General features: G+C 44.0%; 1 protein-coding gene across 1 annotated transcript in view; it reads right to left on the minus strand.

Annotated features, from left to right (window-relative positions):
* BAIAP3 (BAI1 associated protein 3) overlaps positions 1-19284 on the minus strand; it is a 335128-nt gene that overhangs the window by 147460 nt on the left and 168384 nt on the right. The window contains exons 3-6 of the mRNA XM_075318086.1: positions 18331-18412; positions 13718-13804; positions 7630-7737; positions 4398-4457 (exon numbers count right to left, since the gene is read on the minus strand). Of these exons, the coding sequence (XP_075174201.1) occupies positions 4398-4457; positions 7630-7737; positions 13718-13804; positions 18331-18412 (337 nt within the window). The remainder of the gene's footprint in view (positions 1-4397; positions 4458-7629; positions 7738-13717; positions 13805-18330; positions 18413-19284) is intronic.

A 19284-nucleotide genomic window follows, 5' to 3' on the forward strand; every position in this document is an offset into this window, starting at 1 on the left:
GTGATTGCCTAAAGCCTGCTTTACACCATACGATCCAGCATATGATATCGTATGCGATCGTACCCGACCCCATCGTATGTGCGGCACGTTCAATTTGTTGAACGTGTCACACAAACGAGTAACCCCCCGTCACACGTACTTACCCGTCCATACGACCTCAATGTGGGCGGCGAACATTCACTCCCTGGAGTGGGAGGGACGTTCGGCGTCACATCGACGTCACGCGGCAGACGGCCAATAGAAGCGGAGGGGCGGAGATGAGCGGAACGTAAACATCCTGCCCACCTTCTTCCTTCCGCATAGCCGGCGGGAGCTGCGGGACGCAGGTAAGCTGCCGTTCATCGTTCCCGGAGTGTCACACACTGCGATGTGTGCTACCCCGGGTACGATGAACAACCTGACGTTCAATTTTTAGGAATTGAACGACGTGCATGCGATGAACGTTTTACCGTTCAATCGCAATCGCACGTAGCTGTTACATGCTACAATGTACCTTACGATGCCGGATGTGCGTCACTTACGACGTGACCCCGCCGACACATCGTAAGATATATTGTAGCGTGTAAAGCGCCTTTAAGAAGGAACTCAAGATCAAGTGTATAATTATCCTACAACACCCCGGCAGGAGAATTAGAGCATTACACCATTCCTATTGCGCCAATTCTGTCTAAAGAAGCCTTTTTGAGATGATGGCCTTAGACAGATCCTAATAGTTAAGAAAGAATGCTTTAGTTAGATAGGGTTGAATCAACCACTCTAGCCTCAAGCTTGCTTCTCCGGCCAGCAGCTACTCTGTAGATGCAACCATGGGCCTGTGGTAAGCCATTATCCTTGTACAGGGGTTCAGAGGTGAAGGCCAGGGTTCCCTTGGGACATGCAGAATGGAGTGGCTTGTGTCAAGTCTGTTCGAGGAAGCCTTTTTGAGCTGATGGCCTCTAGCCTCAAACTTGCTCCACTGGCCAGCAGCTACTCAGTAGATACAACCCAGAGCCTGTGGTAAGTATCTCTGAACAGGGGTGTAGAGGTGAAAGCCAGGGTTCCCTTGGGACATGCAGAATGGAGTGGCTTGTGTCAAGTCTGTTCGAGGAAGCCTTTTTGAGCTGATGGCCTCTAGCCTCAAACTTGCTCCACTGGCCAGCAGCTACTCAGTAGATACAACCCAGAGCCTGTGGTAAGTATCTCTGAACAGGGGTGTAGAGGTGAAAGCCAGGGTTCCCTTGGGACATGCAGAATGGAGTGGCTTGTGTCAAGTCTGTTCGAGGAAGCCTTTTTGAGCTAATGGCTTCTATCCTCATGCTGGCTACACTGGTCAGCATCTACTGTGTAGATGCAATCCTGAGCCTGTGGTAAGTACCTATCTCTGTACAGGGGTGTAGTAGTGAAGGTCAGGGTTCCCTTGGGACATTTAGAATGGAGTGGCTTGCGCCAAGTCTGTTTGAGGAAGCCTTTTTGAGCTAAAGGCCACAGATAGAGCTTAACATTTAGGAAAAAAAAGTTTACTTAGTTTAATTTCGTTAGGGTTAAAGTTTACCAACCACCAGGATTTTCATGTATAAAGTAAAGCCAGTGCTATAGTGGTACTAGGATTCTGAAAGTAAGTATACCTTTTGTTCAGAGATTGGATGTTTTATTTCAGAGATATGTGCAAGTAAAGTTCCAGCAATGCACTGCTATTTGATTGACAGGTGCAACAGGATGGGAATACGTGGGCTGGATTTGGTATCTATTCCCACCCAGTCTGCCTGCCTGTGCCGGAATTAATATCTATGATGGCGACAGGGGGAGGAAGGTCAGGCAGGCAGACAGGGGGAATAGATAGCAAGACTCGACCTACATATTCCCTTCCTGTTGCACCTGTCAATCAAATAGCAGTGCATTGCTGGAACTTTACTTGCACATATTTCTGAAATAAAACTTCCAATCTCTGAACAAAAGCTAAGCTTACATTCAGCATCCTAGCCCCAGTATAGCACTGGCTTTACTTTATATATGAACATCCTGCTGGTTGGTTCTCTTTAATCAGATGTACATAATGCACAGAAGGGCTGGGTCCTCCAGAGTGAAAATCGCTCTTTGTAAACCTTCATTCTATCTTATGAGTAAGGTTCCTGATTCGAGACTCGCCTATGTTAAACCAAACACTCCTAAATTGTAAAAAAATGGGTTTTCAGAACCAAAGACGGCTTTAAAAGACAAAACAGATGCGCGAAAGAGGACTTGAATAGAACAGGGAATAAAAAGTGATAGAACTTGAAGCTTGTGGGTCCCAATGCAGAATCTCCACAAAGATCCATACATATAACCAGCGTGTTGCTCTTCTCATATGGGCTAAAAGGATTGTTTGGCACCCCAAGTCTCAAGGGTGAGGGTATGAATGTAACTCATGGACTTATTATAGTTACGCTTACAGGGGTGGGTGGAAAGGTAGATACAAAAAAGTTTGCCCTCAATCATAATGTTTCTCAACTCAAGCCCTCAAGACCCACCAACAGATCAAGTTTTCAGGTTTTCCTCAAAATTTGACATCATCTGTGCAACATTAAGGAAATTCTGAAAACCTGATGTTGGTGGGTCTTGAAGACTGGAGTTGAGAAACACTGCTTTAAGGGATGTACAAGTATAAGAAAATAATCTATATTCTCCCCACAAGGAAGGCTAATATGACTAGATATGAAGAGCTGTAATCACTGTGCCTTGATGTCATTACTGTGCAAGTCAGAACGCTCTTCTATATACCGCAGGTATATATTTACCATGAACCACTCGACCTGCACAAGTGTTCACAATCCACAGTTTGTTTACCGCCTTTTTGTAGATTTGCCATTTCCAAAAGGACGTATTTATATGCACTAAAAACACTCATCGCCCACTGAAATGGCTTAATTGCTCCATGTACTTTGCTTTGGAGGCCTCAGAAGCTGAACATCGTGCTCCTCTGTACTTGAGGTCATCATTATATCAATGCTCCATATGGTAGGATAGCACACAGCCCATTGTACAGATGCGCAACATCCACATATCACTTGATTGACTTGTACTATTCTCTACAAAAAGCAGGAAAACCTCTTTAAGAAGACACAAAATCGCAAAGAACGATGGTTGAGCGGCCGATACACAAAATAAAAGTCAGACGAAATGGCCAATTTGGATTGCTATGACCGTTCATATTATATCCAAATATCCTGGTGCAGAGCATCTTGCAGACTAGAAGATGCTCTGCTGCTTTTTCCTGAATTACATTCCTGACAGTTACATGATTCCTCTGTGCAGAGCATCTTGCCTTTGGAGATGCTCTGCTGCACCTTCCTTAGTTCCTGAGCTAGCAGCTTCTTTGACAGCACAGGGTTCCATGTTGGTGCTGATTACTCAGGTGTTCCTCCATTCCATGTTGGTGCTGATTACTCAGGTGTTCCTCCTTACTGGTAATTGCTCAGACGTCTCATTGAGCATGATCATCCAGAACTTTGCCTGTTGTATTTTCTGTTTCTGCTGTTGCCTCTGCTAGTGTTCTGACCCCGGATTATAATTTGACTTGCTCCCTGTCCCCTGTTCCTGTCATGACCTCCTGCCTTTTGACCTCGGACGGTTACTTGACCACATCTCTGTTTTCTCCCTGAACCTATTACGTGCTCTCCTGGATTCCTGACCCTCGGATATTGATCTGACTCTCTGACTCAGCGTCCCGCGGCGTGATGACGCTGCAGATGTCACGGCAGCGTGGTGAGATGACCTCACCATGCTGCTGCTTGTCAGTGTGCAGAGTGCCACGGAGGAGGATGGAGAAGAGGCTGCCGGCATTTGGAGCAGGTAAGCGCTGTGAGCCAAAGATGCCACTCTGCAGGGGAGAGGAGGCCACATGCATCTGCATGGGACAAGAGGCCACATGAAAGTGGAGGCCACATGGGATCTGCGTGGAATGGGATCTGCGTGGGATGGGATCTGCGTGGGATGGGATCTGCGTGGGATGGGATCTGTATGGGAAAGGTCCATTCCAATTTGAGCAGGGTTCCTTTAGTAATAATTTTCAAACATTGTAGAAAAACATTCATTCAATATGCCAAGTAAATAAGTGACTGACAGTGACTGAAACAACTGGTACTTGATAGGAAAGTGAAGGTATAGGAAGAGTAAGAAGTGGAAAGTTTTTATTATTAATTACTTGTATTTTGTGGTTGAGGAAAGTGCGCAAAAATGGGTGTGGCTAACAAAATGGGTGTGGTTACAGAATGGGGCATGGTTTTCAAATGGGCGGGGTTTTACAGAGAGCCTGTTAAAAATTTGAATCACACCCCTGGTATTATCAGTAATACCCCCTAATTTAAAGAACCATCCCGTTAAAATAATACTACTCCTTTCAAACCCAGTACATAATATGGCGGCACATTTTATTACTTTACCTTTGACTCTTTGACACGCATCAGAATAGACTCGTGGTCACTCTCGCTTATTCCAAAAACCTGTAAAAAAAATATATATTTTTTTTATATACTGAGGAAGAGAAAAATAACAAGGCATTATTAGGGTAGGAGCACAAAGCCGGGGGATATATGTTTGGTGTCTAATTATCCGCTGAAGCCGAGTGCAACCTGCCATGTGTTTCCTGCAAGTTGGCAAGCGCTGTGAAGGCAGCAGCTCAGCAAATGCGGAATGACATTTCCAAAGCCAATTGCCTTTGTCTCTCGTCTCTGTTGTATCATGACACAGAGTTTGTGCAATGTCTGTCCGCAGGCTTCCGCTTAAAGGGATGGATGCTTAAAATAAATGTCAGATGAAAACCTTTGTATTTGGTTGATGCTGCAGTGTCTACAGGCAGAATGTAATCTTATATCTAATATATAGGGTCTAGGAACTACGAGGCAACTGGATTAGGCATGCAGAATAGGAGTGTTTATATTACGGTGCCATGAATGTGTCCCGTTCTAGGGAGACCTCTGGCAAATCTGGGACCAGGAGGCCAAAACGCCTTATTTTTCGTAGGTCTAAACTGGTATTTGAATGAATCTACTTCCTTTTAGTGCAGCAGGGGTTAAGGACCCTTTTCTATCTTGCTGTTCTTTGTAGCCTTAATCTCAGGTGCAGCTCTTTTGTGATCACTCCCTGTTACTATGAAAAGTCACGTGTGTTACCATCTGATGCCAGTTATAGAATCTCATTCTTGTGCTGACCACTTTGGAAGGAGCCAGTCTTTGGAAGAAGCTGAGGTGTCATGACTATAACTGCGCTGGTGTTTTGCTGCTTTGAAGAGATTTGGGAGTATTTTCCTTTTGTCTTTTTCCCTTTGTCTCCCTTAACCTGTGTTGTATTATTGTAGTGGGGAGACTAGTGCTCTTGCTGGCCTTCTCACTAGTCAGGGTGAGTTTATTGAAAGTGTGTGTAGCGCCTGCGTCTCTGCAGAGACACCGGCTTTGGCTGAGGCCACACAGGGATTACTGCGAGTGCTCGCATGACACTCGGCTCATGCTTGCAGCACAGCGGGAGCAGAGTGTCATGCGAGTGTTATGCAACTGTGGTCCGATCGTGCAATTAGACCACAGCTGCGGAGGGGAGGGCCGGCGCTGCTGAGAGGAGGGAGGATTTAATCTCCCTATCTCCTCCGTTGCCGGCTGATGTGAGAATCACACTGCTCTCGCGTTACACCGGTGTAACGCGAGAGCAATGCGATGTTTCTCTCACCCCATAGACTTGAATGGGTGTGAGTGAAACAGGATCGCATTTCACCCGCAGCATGCTGCGACTGTTTTCTCGGTCCAACTAGGGCTGAGAAAATAATTGCTCATGGGAGCTACCCCATAGATTAATATTGGTCCGAGTGGAATGCGATTTTTTAAATCGCATTCCACTCGCTCCATATTACTCGTTGTCTGTGCCAGACCTTTGTCACTGCCCCGGTTGGGTCATGCCCTCCCCCGTACTTTCCCGGCCATCCACGTATGCTACTGACTCCTTCCCTTTCCGGGCCCTCTATATGCCGCAATGGGTTCCCAAGAGTACACCTAAGACGAGCACACACTATTTCCCGCGTGCTAGTTCCCGGTAATGCCTCTCAGCCTATGGCACTGTGTATTTAAGGCACCCTCCCATTAGGGGAGCTGCCTGCGCAGAACCTTATGTTAGTCAGTGTCCTGTCTATCTAGCTAGCTGTCAGGTCCCGTTATCCCTGTGTCCATTATCCTTTACCTGCCTTCCCATACCTGTGTGTCCCTGCTGTGCCCACTATATTTGTCCATACCTGCCTGTCTGCCCCAGCCATCCTGCCTGCAGCTGTGTCTATACCTGAATCCATCCCTTGTCCTTGGGGTCAGCTGTCACAGTCCCGGTCAGTGCTCTGAGAGTGGTACCTGGCATCCGCCTCGTGATGGGTGCGTAGTTAAAGGGTAAGTCCAGATCCCCCTGTGGTCCAGTGAGTCCACTAATCCCGCTCGCTGCCCCTACATCCACTGTGAGCATTACAGAGTGTATTTAGGTGAGATTTCCCCCCCCCCCCCAAAAGAAAAAGGTGAACAAGCTGTTCAATCACTGTAATCCTATTATATATTACCATATTTATTAACCAACTGTTGTGAATTTACAGCAACTTTATGTACGATGCATGACAATATTAAATTACCATCAATTTCCTCGGCATCTCATGCAGCGAGTTGTCACTGTTAATGGCATTAATGCACTTTTATTTCCAGGGATAGATTTATTGGTTGATATTATACCCTCCATCAAAGTCCAGCAACTAAAATATCCATTTCTGCAGATGCTTACCCATGGAAAAGTATTTGCTTCTGCAAAATGGTCATGTTCTAGTTATACAGTATAAGGGCTGAGCAGTGATTTATGGATTACACCTTAATTACAATATCTACAGTGTATCACAAAAGTGAGTACACCCCTCACATTTTTGTAAATGCTTTATTATATTTTTCTATGGGACAACACTGACAGTGTCAGTGTGCAGGTTGAATAACAGCCTAGTATCTGGTGAGAGATTTCCTTTAATGTAGACAATTTATACTATAAATGTAATTTTTGGAGTGGCTGACATCATCTGCCCTCATGGTAATACGGAGTGCGCTGTCTGTGGTGCTGATGTTAATAGCATTGATGTAAAACACAGGTTAATTAGCAATGAATGCATTTGTAAGAGACAGGTCAGTAGACACATTTATAGGAATGACAGTCAGTGGCTTAACTAGAGTTTGATGGGTCCTGGTGCAAAGTTTGGACCTGTCCCCCCCCAACCGTACACTGACATCAGGGTATGGGATAACGCCGCTGACACTCGGAGTTCGGGATCGTGACGCTGACACTTGGCTCTTTCCCTCAACACCCAGGTTTCCCATGATCTGAAATCCCTCTATCGGCACCCAGCTTTCCTATGCTCTGATATCCATCTTGTCCTCAGCACCCACCTTCCCCATGATATCAGAGCCCCCCTGACTCACGGGCCCCATAGCAGCCATTTGGTCTGCCCCTAAACAACACAGCTCCTTTCTCACTGAGAGGAGCTGGCTGCTTCTCTGCAGGGCGGGCACCGGGCCCCTAACCCTGCCGGGTCCGGTCGAGTTGCGATCTCTGTGACCGTGGTCATTACGCTCCTGATGATAGTAATATGTCTATAATAAAGCAGAGGTCACATACCCTTTGAAGGTAGTAAAAAAGTTCTTCTTCACTGGCGACGTGTTCAGAGGATACAACTCCGGCCATATAAACTAATGTATAGATAATTTCCTCATACAGCATTTCCAGCTTTAAAACAAAATATATACAAGACATTTATTAGGTTTTAAAACTTTAAATATTTTATTAGTGATTATTATCAAATTTATAATCATATTCAGCCCAGATATTAGGATTTCTCAAAAAGTCTATCCTACAATTAGTCATAAAGGAGACTCCAATGGATCATAAAAATGAGGGTCTTGCATCTTCTGTTTGAATGGAGAGGCATTTTCATTTAATGTCTACAGGCAATACTTGAGCAATGTACACAGTTATCTCTGTAAGATACGGTTCCCTAAGACTATTTTCACATTGTGTTTCGCCTACATGAGTCATCTGAAAAAGAACCCCTGAAAAAGCCATTACTTATTGAGCTTACCTATGTAGCACCATCATATTCTGCAGCACTGTCTTTAGAACAATTATTATAACTGTCCTGGTTGGGATAAACTCCTTGTCCTTGGTGGGATTTGACCCAGGACCTCAACGCTGCAAAGCCACAGTGTTAACTACTGAGCCACCGTGCTGCACATTGAGTACGACACAAATCAGAGCCTAAAGTCTGAAACTTTGGCCTTCTTTTTTGGCAATGTCCTTCTTTCTAGCCAAACAAAAGAGCGCAGTGTGCCCAATGACTTTGTGGGATATTTGGTCTGCCTCCTGTTTTTCAGAAATATTAATGGAAACCCTGATACGGTCATAAGCATGGAGGCGAAACTCTATATAAAAACAGCTTAAAAAGGGAACCTGTCCAGTCCCCTATACCCTCCAACCTAGCAGCATTCAAATTCCCTCCCTAACCAGCTATTGACCAATATTTATGTTTCAAAAAATGAATAAACCTCGCTGTCCCTATACTAAGTAGGCCTGTGACTAGTTGTGTGGACTAGTCAACCTTTTTTTTCCATGTAATCATGCCCCTGTGGTGTGATAACATGATTTCCACAAGTTCCTGGCAATCTTGTGCATGCGCGCGGTCTATTTCGGCCGCATCAGTCTTTCTTTGACGCTGGATGGCATTCCCGACTTCATTAGGCACATTGCACATGCCTGGAAGGTCAGAAAATATGTCTGTCAGCCATTTTCTTAACCTTTGGTCCTGTGGAGTGCGCCTAATGAAGTTGGGAAGTGTCCACCATGCTTCTGAGGTGCACTAATGCTGCCGATATGAAGCTCGCGCATGTGTGAGATTTCCAGGAGCTGGCAGTAACGTGATAACATGGAAAAATGGCCGACTAGCCAGGGGAACTTTTCAAACTCAATTTGATATATTCCAGGGGTCAATTTTATCTCAAAATATATATTATAAACCCCAAATTTTAAAAAATATTCCTTTATTATATCAAAAAGCTAAACAGACTCATAGACATAAAAACATACAGTGTCTCAGCTGGATTCAACCAATAAGGGGGTAGATGCATAGCAATACATAAATCATCCTTCTTTCACAAATCGATACATATTTCTCCTCATCAAAAAATTCCTCAGAGGGAAAAATTGCAATTTTTCAAAGGTTTATATATACTTCATACCATTATTCACATTATATGAAACCTATTAAAGTCACCGTCACACAGTGGTTTTAGGAGCTTTATACAGAGACAAAAAAGATATTTCGTCTCTATATCTAGTTCTAACCCCTATCCAGTTTTTAGAGACCATACAACCACACTAATGCAAAAATTATCCCTGGTCACTCTTTTTGATATTTTTATGACCACTACTCGACATCCAAATCACATCCTCAACTGGTCAATTTAACAGAGGAAAAACAGGGATAACTTTAAAAATAAGCACATCCTGGAATACCCATAGGTTATTCCTAACAGAACCAACACCCAATATGTAGTGTACACTCATCGACCGAACTGTTATTTTAGATGCCATGCACCCTATAGAATGCCAAAAGGTCATTCTCTACAGAACAGAGACCTAATATCGGCCCAAGGCCATCATCTGAACTGTTAGAAAAAAGATTTTTTCAGCAAAGCAACAAACACATATATGCCAAGGATAATACAGAATGAAAAAGTCCAGTAACCATAATTTGTTCCTTAATAGGATTCTTGATAGATGAAATATTTATCACATATCCACTAGAGATCATATAAAATAATATCCTTCTTCATAGAGGTAGTTGATTTCAGACATGTGACATGTCACAGGTTCCTTTTGGTAATGGTTTAGACACTCTGTGCTCGATAGCTTCACAATCTTGGGATACAATTTACACCTTACACCTCGACGCGTTTCCCCCCTTGTATGATAGAGCCAAAGGGTTCATCAGGAGGTTTTATTGATCCATGAGTTTAATATCAATATTCAATATGGATCTAAAAGAGGAAGAGAGAAATATATACAATCTCTCAGTATAGATAAAAAACACTTCCCAACATATACATAAGAAGACTACACCATCAAGATCTTACTTAAAATGAGACTATAAATAATCTCATTAGATACCAATTGCCCCATTCCGTATACATATTACCTACATCAAAACAGGTCTACTCCTTACAAATAGAAAGGAGAGCACCAATATGTATACATATATATAAATCAGCAACCCCTGGAACAATCATATAGACCAAATCAGTCAGCTGATTTTAAAATTACAATAGATATAGCCAATGTCACTTACCCCAAAATCACCTCAGATAAAGTAATCATACAAGGGGGGAAACGCGTCGAGGTGTAAGGTGTAAATTGTATCCCAAGATTGTGAAGCTATCGAGCACAGAGTGTCTAAACCATTACCAAAAGGAACCTGTGACATGTCACATGTCTGAAATCAACTACCTCTATGAAGAAGGATATTATTTTATATGATCTCTAGTGGATATGTGATAAATATTTCATCTATCAAGAATCCTATTAAGGAACAAATTATGGTTACTGGACTTTTTCATTCTGTATTATCCTTGGCATATATGTGTTTGTTGCTTTGCTGAAAAAATCTTTTTTCTAACAGTTCAGATGATGGCCTTGGGCCGATATTAGGTCTCTGTTCTGTAGAGAATGACCTTTTGGCATTCTATAGGGTGCATGGTATCTAAAATAACAGTTCGGTCGATGAGTGTACACTACATATTGGGTGTTGGTTCTGTTAGGAATAACCTATGGGTATTCCAGGATGTGCTTATTTTTAAAGTTATCCCTGTTTTTCCTCTGTTAAATTGACCAGTTGAGGATGTGATTTGGATGTCGAGTAGTGGTCATAAAAATATCAAAAAGAGTGACCAGGGATAATTTTTGCATTAGTGTGGTTGTATGGTCTCTAAAAACTGGATAGGGGTTGGAACTAGATATAGAGACGAAATATCTTTTTTGTCTCTGTATAAAGCTCCTAAAACCACTGTGTGACGGTGAGTTTAATAGGTTTCATATAATATATAATGTGAATAATGGTATGAAGTATATATAAACCTTTGAAAAATTGCAATTTTTCCCTCTGAGGAAAAATATGTATCGATTTGTGAAAGAAGGATGATTTATGTATTGCTATGCATCTACCCCCTTATTGGTTGAATCCAGCTGAGACACTGTATGTTTTTATGTCTATGAGTCTGTTTAGCTTTTTGATATAATAAAGGAATATTTTTTAAAATTTGGGGTTTATAATATATATTTTGAGACTAGCCAGGGGAACTAACGCCCCTGTGACTAGTCAAGGCCCTAATTAGCATAAGGACAGCAAGGTTGATAAGTAGTTTTGCGAAACATTCATATTAGTGAATAGCGTTATACAGGGCTGGTTAGGGAGGGAATTTGGGCATACTGCTGGGTTGGAGGGCATAGGAAAAAGTAACGTCTAAATCCCGGTGGACAGAGAGACATCTGATGACGTCATGCCCATGTGACCAGAAGGGGAGGGGCCTCCACCAACATAGCTGATACCAGGAAGCTACATTATTTTTCTAAGTCCACGTGAGCATAGAGTTGATTATAATAGAAGTGGGGATCTGGGGGTTAGACCCCCAGATGGGCAAATGCACGCCCCCAATGAAGCCGGTCACGCCCACTATCCAAGCCGGCCATGCCCATGTCCTTTTAACCACTGGGATTTAGTCATAACCCATAGGAGACCTGACAGGTTACCTTTAAGGTTGACTATATACTTTAGAAAGTGGCATTCAGCTGATTTCTTCTATACCAACCAAACACATGCACATTTAACTTAGAGAACACAGGTATGATGCGCTATGTAGAGAACAGAGTAAGTAGCTTCTAACCACTTCGGTCATTGGATTATCTCCCCTGATAACACATCTCAGCTTATATAGCCACAGAAAAGGTGATACATGTCTGATCAGTTGCCCCCCCCCCACCTCTTGGACCACCACAGAGATCTAGAATGGTAGCCCCCTTTCTCCTCACAGATGCTGTAGCTTGAATAGCAAGGCTGAAGTCCATAGATATTGAATGGCGCACCAGAGCGCTGGCACAACCCTGCTTCATTCAGTCTCCAACCATTTCATCAGATCCTCTACTACAGAGATTGGTAGGGGGCCAAAAAATTCAGACATTTATTGTCAATCCAGTAGGTAGGTAATTAATTGTGTCTCATTAAGTAGAAGCTCAAATATTATATATATATATATATATATATATATATATATATATATATATATATATATATATATATATATGTATATATATATATACCAAACGGTTGGACACACCTTCTCATTCAAAGGGTTTTCTTTATTTTCAGGACTCTGAAAATTGTAGATTCACATTGAAGGCATCAAGACTATGAATTAAAACATGTGGAATGAAATACTTAACAAAAAAGTGTGAAACAACTGAAAATATGTCTTATATTCTAGGTTCTTCAAAGTAGCCTCCTTTTGCTTTGATTACTGCTTTGCACACTCTTGGCATTCTCTTGATGAGCTTCAAGAGGTAGTCACCGGAAATGGTTTTCCAACAGTCTTGAAGGAATTCACAGAGATGCTTAGCACTTGTTGGCCCTTTTGCCTTCACTCTGCGGTCCAGCTCACCCCAAACCATCTCGATTGGGTTCAGGTCTGGTGACTGTGGAGGCCAGGTCATCTGGCGTAGCACCCTATCACTCTCCTTCTTGGTCAAATAGCCCTTACACAGCCTGGAGGTGTGTTTGGGGTTATTGTCCTGTTGAAAAATAAATGATGGTCCAACTAAACACAAACCGGATGGAATAGCACGCCGCTGCAAGATGCTGTGGTAGCCATGCTGGTTCTGTATGCCTTCAATTTTGAATAAATCCCCAACAGTGTCACCAGCAAAGCACCCCCACACCATCACACCTCCTCCTCCATGCTTCACGGTGGGAACCAGCCATGTAGAGTCCATCCGTTCACCTTTTCTACAAAGACACGGTGGTTGGATCCAAAGACCTCAAATTTGGACTCATCAGACCAAAGCACAGATTTCCACTGGTCTAATGTCCATTCCTTGTGTTCTTTAGCCCAAACAAGTCTCTTCTGCTTGATGCCTGTCCTTAGCAGGGGTTTCCTAGCAGCTATTTTTCCATGAAGGCCTGATGCACAAAGTCTCCTCTTAGCAGTTGTTCTAGAGATGGGAAGGTGTATCCAAACTTTTGGTCTGTACTGTATATACACACACTCATATTTTACTAAATGAAACACGACCTGCTATTTGCCATTTATATGAGAGTGATTTATTTGGCCTAAATGCCATTTTTTTTCTCAACTCAAAGATGTTTTTTTTTTTGTTTCTGCATCTCTCCGTTCTTGAGATATGGCCCCTTATATATAAATCTTGGGGGTGTGGCTCTCAACTCTTCTATAGAAAAGGCCACACCCTGTTGGCTAAGAAGATTGGACAGGGAATAGTGCGCCATATCTCTGGAATGGAGATGGGCAAAAACAGAAGAAAAACAACACCGGATTCAGGAAAACAGCGGCATTTACACCAGGTAAAATAAAAAGGACATATTTATGGTGACAGGTCCTCTTTAAATCTTCATGCCAGTAAGTTTTCGATTTCCATAGCTAGAATTTACCTCTCTTTTGGACGGTCTCAGCTTGTCGGTGGCTCGGTGCTCGCCAGTGTTCTCGTGAGGAGGTGGGATGCTGTTATTTAAAACACCCTGGAAAGAAAAATCACAAGATCATCTACGATAAACTTGAAAGAACTTATTTTATGACTGTGACCATCTGTTCGTGTAAAATAACACCTATTACTCAGAGTCTTGCATATGTTTATAGTGTGTATGCATAAAAATACTAAAGATTGGTCATCAGGCATTACAGGCTGTGATATTTAGGAGGGTTTGATTAAAAAAAATATTCTTAAAGTGGAATAATCAAAATTCAGTCAGTATCCATTATATTCTAGCTATCTAGTCTGGATAGGTATAGAAAGATGTTCTAGTCTCCAACGTTTGGTTGTCATGCTATGCTGGGAGTTGTAGTTTTTAAAGAAGTAGGAGGCCACAGGTTGGAGACCAGGATTTGGGTCTATGGAGCCATTGCAATGTTTAATCTCTTGGTGCCCCATGTCCTAAATGTGCTCAGATGATTCTGCAGCCATTGGAGTACATTGAGTTCCCACGTAAGACATTGCTTTGTGATATGTTGTGATATCCTTCTGGAAGACGAAGGCCATAAAGAGATGCATAGAGTCATAACACTACACAAGTAGGACATGGCATCCAATGCTCAATTGTTATTAAAGAGGATGCCTAACTTAAAAAAAAAATTGACAGCTTGCTTTAAAATATGCATTTCTCCAATGTCCTTCACTAGAAATGTTCCATCACTTTCAGTTCTATTTTCTGGCTCGTTCTAAAGTCCTTCGTCTCAAGGAAACTGTTCTCCATCCCTTTTGTTTTGAGATGTCATCTTATTAAGAGACCAAAGGAGTTTGGACAGAAGTCGGGGGAACTGCTATCACGTGATAACTACTTTGGTTTCCTGATCTTGTGACACAAGAGCGGGATCAACACAGAAGAGGGATCGACAAAGAAGAGGGATCGACACGGGAGAGGGATCGACACGGGAGAGGGATCGACACGGGAGAGGGTTCGACACGGGAGAGGGATCGACACGGGAGAGGGATCGACACGGGAGAGGGATCGACACGGGAGAGGGATCGACACGGGAGAGGGATCGACACAGAAGAGGGATCGACACGGGATAGGGATCGACACGGGAGAGGGATCGACACGGGAGAGGGATCGACACAGAAGAGGGATCGACACAGAAGAGGGATCGACACGGGAGAGGGATAGTCACGGGAGAGGGATCGACACGGGAGAGGGATCGACACGGGAGAGGGATCGACACGGGAGAGGGATCGACACGGGAGAGGGATCGACACGGGAGAGGGATCGACACGGGAGAGGGATCGACACAGATGAGGGATCGACACAGATGAGGGATCGACACAGAAGAGGGATCGACACAGAAGAGGGATCGACACAGAAGAGGGATCGACACAGAAGAGGGATCGACACAGAAGAGGGATCGACACAGAAGAGGGATCGACACGGGAGAGGGATCGACACAGGAGAGGGATCCCATGCAGCAAAGGACTAGAGACTTTTTGGCACACAATGAAGAAGGCTGGACAGCGGTCACATTTTATAATGAAGGTAAATTGGACACATATTTTAATGACATCTATCATTTTCTGAAAATGTTTTTCAAAAGTGGACAAGCTATTTGACAGGGTGTTGAGAGATCATTCTTAGCATCCAAGACAGGATGGATCCAGCAATGAGGGACATGCTAAATCCTGAGGCTACAAATGAGATTGTTCAGAATAAGTAATGTCTTTCCCTTATGAAAGTGTTAAATTGATCTGAATGGGAGCCTGATGTGCAGCACCCGATCACAGGAGCAGGTATTTCCGGCTGCCTGTTACAGTCGCGGTGACCATGAACAGCTGATCAACGGGTGTGCGGGGTGTTGAACACCAGCGGATCAGACATTGATGACTTAAGGCCGCTTTACACACTGCGATATCGGTACAGATATCGCCAGTGTGCGTACCCGCCCCCATCAGTTGTGCGACACAGGCAAATCTCTGCCCGTGACGCACAACATCGCGCGGACCCGTCATGCTACCTATCTTCCCTGCGACGTCGCTGTGACCGGCGAACCGCCTCCTTTCTAAGGGGGCGGTTCGTTCAGCGTCACAGCGACGTCATAGCAGCGTCACTGAACCGCCGCCCAATAGAAGCGGAGGGGCGGAGATGAGCGGGACATAACATACCGCCCACCTCCTTCCTTCCGCATTGTGGCCGGGACGCAGGTAAGGTGAGGTTCCTCATTCCTGCGGTGTCACACGGAGCGATGTGTACTGCCGCAGGAACGAGGAACAACTTCGTTACTGCTGCAGTAACGATATTTGAGAATGGACCCCCATGTCACCGATGAGCGATTTTGCACATTTTTGCGACGATGCAAAATCGCTCATAGGTGTCACACGCAACGGCATTGCTACAGTGGCCGGATGTGCGTTACAAAATCCGTGACCCCCAACAAGATCGCTGTAGTGATCGCGTAGCGTGTAAAGCCCGCTTTATCCTAAGGATAGGCTATCAATGTTAAAGTAGTGGTCAACCTTTTTCCTCAATATTCACCTCTTTAGCTGTCCCGCTACTTGTCTTCCGGTCCTATTTCGCAGTCACGCACAGCAACTCTATCCTCTTCACTATAAGCCAGGACGTCTGGCCGCATCCATGTCAGCGCTTACTGCGTGTCACAAGGTTGTGAAGACAATGCAGCCGGAAGTCCTGGCTTATAGTGAAGAGGCCGGAGATGCTGTGTGAGATGCTGGAACGAGGGGGACCCTCTATTGGCCACATAGGTCAGTGTTGAGGTGAGAATTAGTTTGGGTTTTTTTTTACATTCTTATCGAGGGATCGCACACATTTTGGATGTCCGTAAGCCTGTGATAGAAAAGTCTGTATTCACTGAAGACAGATTTTAACCGTGAATTGAGAATTTTGAGAATGAAAGATTCCAAGAGGAGAAATTTTTCTAAGATATACTGTATTACAAAAAGTTTATTTGCATGTGAACTTTTGATAAATTAAAACCGCTATACTGGACCTCTGCCAATTATAGCTAATGAGGAGCATGTGGCCTTCTGGCAAGCAAGTTCTGGCTAAGGCCGGGGTCACATTAGTGTATGGCATCCAATGCGATCCGGTGCCCTAATGCAGATGTTTGTCATATTTAGGACACGGTCATTTGGGGGACTTGTAAGGTCAATAGAATTTTTGTATAGCTTCTCTGCAAAGACTTAAAGTGGTTGGCCACTACTTTTACCTTGATGGCCTCTCCTTAGGATAGGTCATCAATGTCTGATTGACGGGGGTGCCGGGAATCGGACCCCAGACAATCAGCTGTTGACCGGTGTCGGCAGTGGGAGCAAGAAATGCTCAGTTTTGGAGCCGCTCGGTCTTCGATAGCGGCTGTGGCCGGGTACTGAGCATCTGTCTCCTGGAGGCGGATGTGCAGTACGCAGCCAAGGTTCGTATCAGAAGACAGGGTGGCTCTGGTACTAAGCATTTCTGGCAACCTTTGCCAAGACCGAGAACAACTAATCGGCAGGGGTGCCGGGTGTCGGACCCCAGCCGATCAGACATTGATGACCTATCCTAAAGGCTGCTTTACACGCAACGACATCGCTAACGAGATGTCGTTGGGGTCACGGAATTCGTGACGCACATCCATCCTCGTTAGCAACGTCATTGCGTGTGAAACGTACAAACGACTGCTAATGATCAAAAATACTCACCTTATCGTTGATCGTTGACACGTCGTTCTAATCCCAAATATCGTTGATGGTAATGGACGCAGGTTGTTCGTCGTTCCTGAGGCAGCACACTTCGCTACGTGTGACACCCCAGGTACGACGAACAACACCTTACCTGCGTCCTCCGGCAACGAGGTGGGCGTCACTTTCTTTCAGCTACTCTCCGCCCCTCCGGTTCTATTGGACGGCTGCCGTGTGATGTCGCTGTGACGCCTCACGAACCACCCACTTAGAAAGGAGGCGGTTCGCCGGCCACGGCGACGTCGCTAGGCAGGTAAGTGCATGTGACGGGTTCTAACGATGTTGTGCACCACGGACAGCGATTTGCCCGTGACACACAACCAACGGGGGCTTTCACCGTTTCGCTGTGTGTAAAGCCCCCTTAAGGCTAGGCCATCAATGTAAAAGTAGTGGACAACCCCTTTAAGCACTTTGCGCTATTTGTTTGTATTCTATGCTACCTATCTATCACAATGTTGACTAGGATAGCGGGATGACACATTGATTTTACAATTTGATTATAAACAGAGACTTGGCTTGCTATTTTGCTCTATATACTAGTGCACGCTTGCTTAATAAGCAGGTCTACAATTCACAGCAGGCGTAATTACATTCTTGGAAATGCTGCTATATGGGGTGTTGGGTGCCTCCATAGAGAATGCCATTCTCTTGTCATAATACATTGATTGGCACTGTATGTATTCCTATTGTGTCTTCCATCGCTGTGGATTGAGAGCACCTGTGTGCGCCTCCTACACTAGCTCTTCCCATCTCCATCACAGCTATGCTGCGGCTATTTTAAGAGTCGAGCAATAATAACGGCGCACACATCTGAACATACTGTACCTCCGTCCTCCAATACCGCTGCATGCTCTCTTGTTTCTGAAGCACACTTTTCATTCTATCGAAAAAATCACCCGTCTCCTCACTGCGAAGGTAAGAGATATAGGATTCAAGGTTACATTGAGGAGAGGAACAAACCCATTAGCTAAATCTGCAATGTTTGTTATTCTTTCACCATAAATAGCCCATAATTACAATGGGATTTCCTTAATTTGACATTGTTTAGAAAGCATAGCTTATTTTTCGATTATAGAGGATCTGTCAGTGGGTTTTTGCATGTAATCTGAGAGTAAACCCCGATTCCAGCTGTAGTTTCAATATAATCAATGTTTTTTCAGCAAGAGATTATCACTAGAGAACTAGTTGTCTCTCGCCATGCAGTCCTTCTGCTGTGTAACTCCGCCCCTACCACTGATTGGTAGCTTTCTGACAGTTTACACAAAAAATGGCCAATCATTGTTGTGGGAGGGGCTATACAGGACGCAGCAGTCAGGGAACTGGTAGATCTGCAGCAGATAAAACAGTGATTTTATCAAAACTGCAGCAAGCAGTGAAACGTTGCTAAAAACGGGTATCTGACCTTACACCATATAATTCTTACAAAGCTAAAACAAGGTAACAGATTCCCTTTAAAATTTTCTTTTTCCCACAAAAAAGCAAACACAAATTGAATATAGGATAATTAGTTCAAATCATAAATGATGAAGTCCATCTCCTTTATATATGCAGTACTCTCTATGGGGTCGTAAACAGAGCTCAGGATGGCATCATTCCTTATCATAGGGGGAGGAAGGAACCTGTGCATTTCCTCTCCTTATGAGGGACTCAATCTAAACTTCATGGGGAAAAATGGGGGGGGGGGTACAAAATTAGATTAGTTACATTGAAATAGTGATCTACTAAGGTAATTTCCTTTATGTACTCCAATCTCTTCCAATGATTTGTTGTCCCAACAAA

The sequence above is a fragment of the Anomaloglossus baeobatrachus genome, chromosome 7, assembly GCF_048569485.1.
Source record: "Anomaloglossus baeobatrachus isolate aAnoBae1 chromosome 7, aAnoBae1.hap1, whole genome shotgun sequence".
NCBI classification, from domain to species: Eukaryota; Metazoa; Chordata; class Amphibia; order Anura; family Aromobatidae; genus Anomaloglossus; species Anomaloglossus baeobatrachus.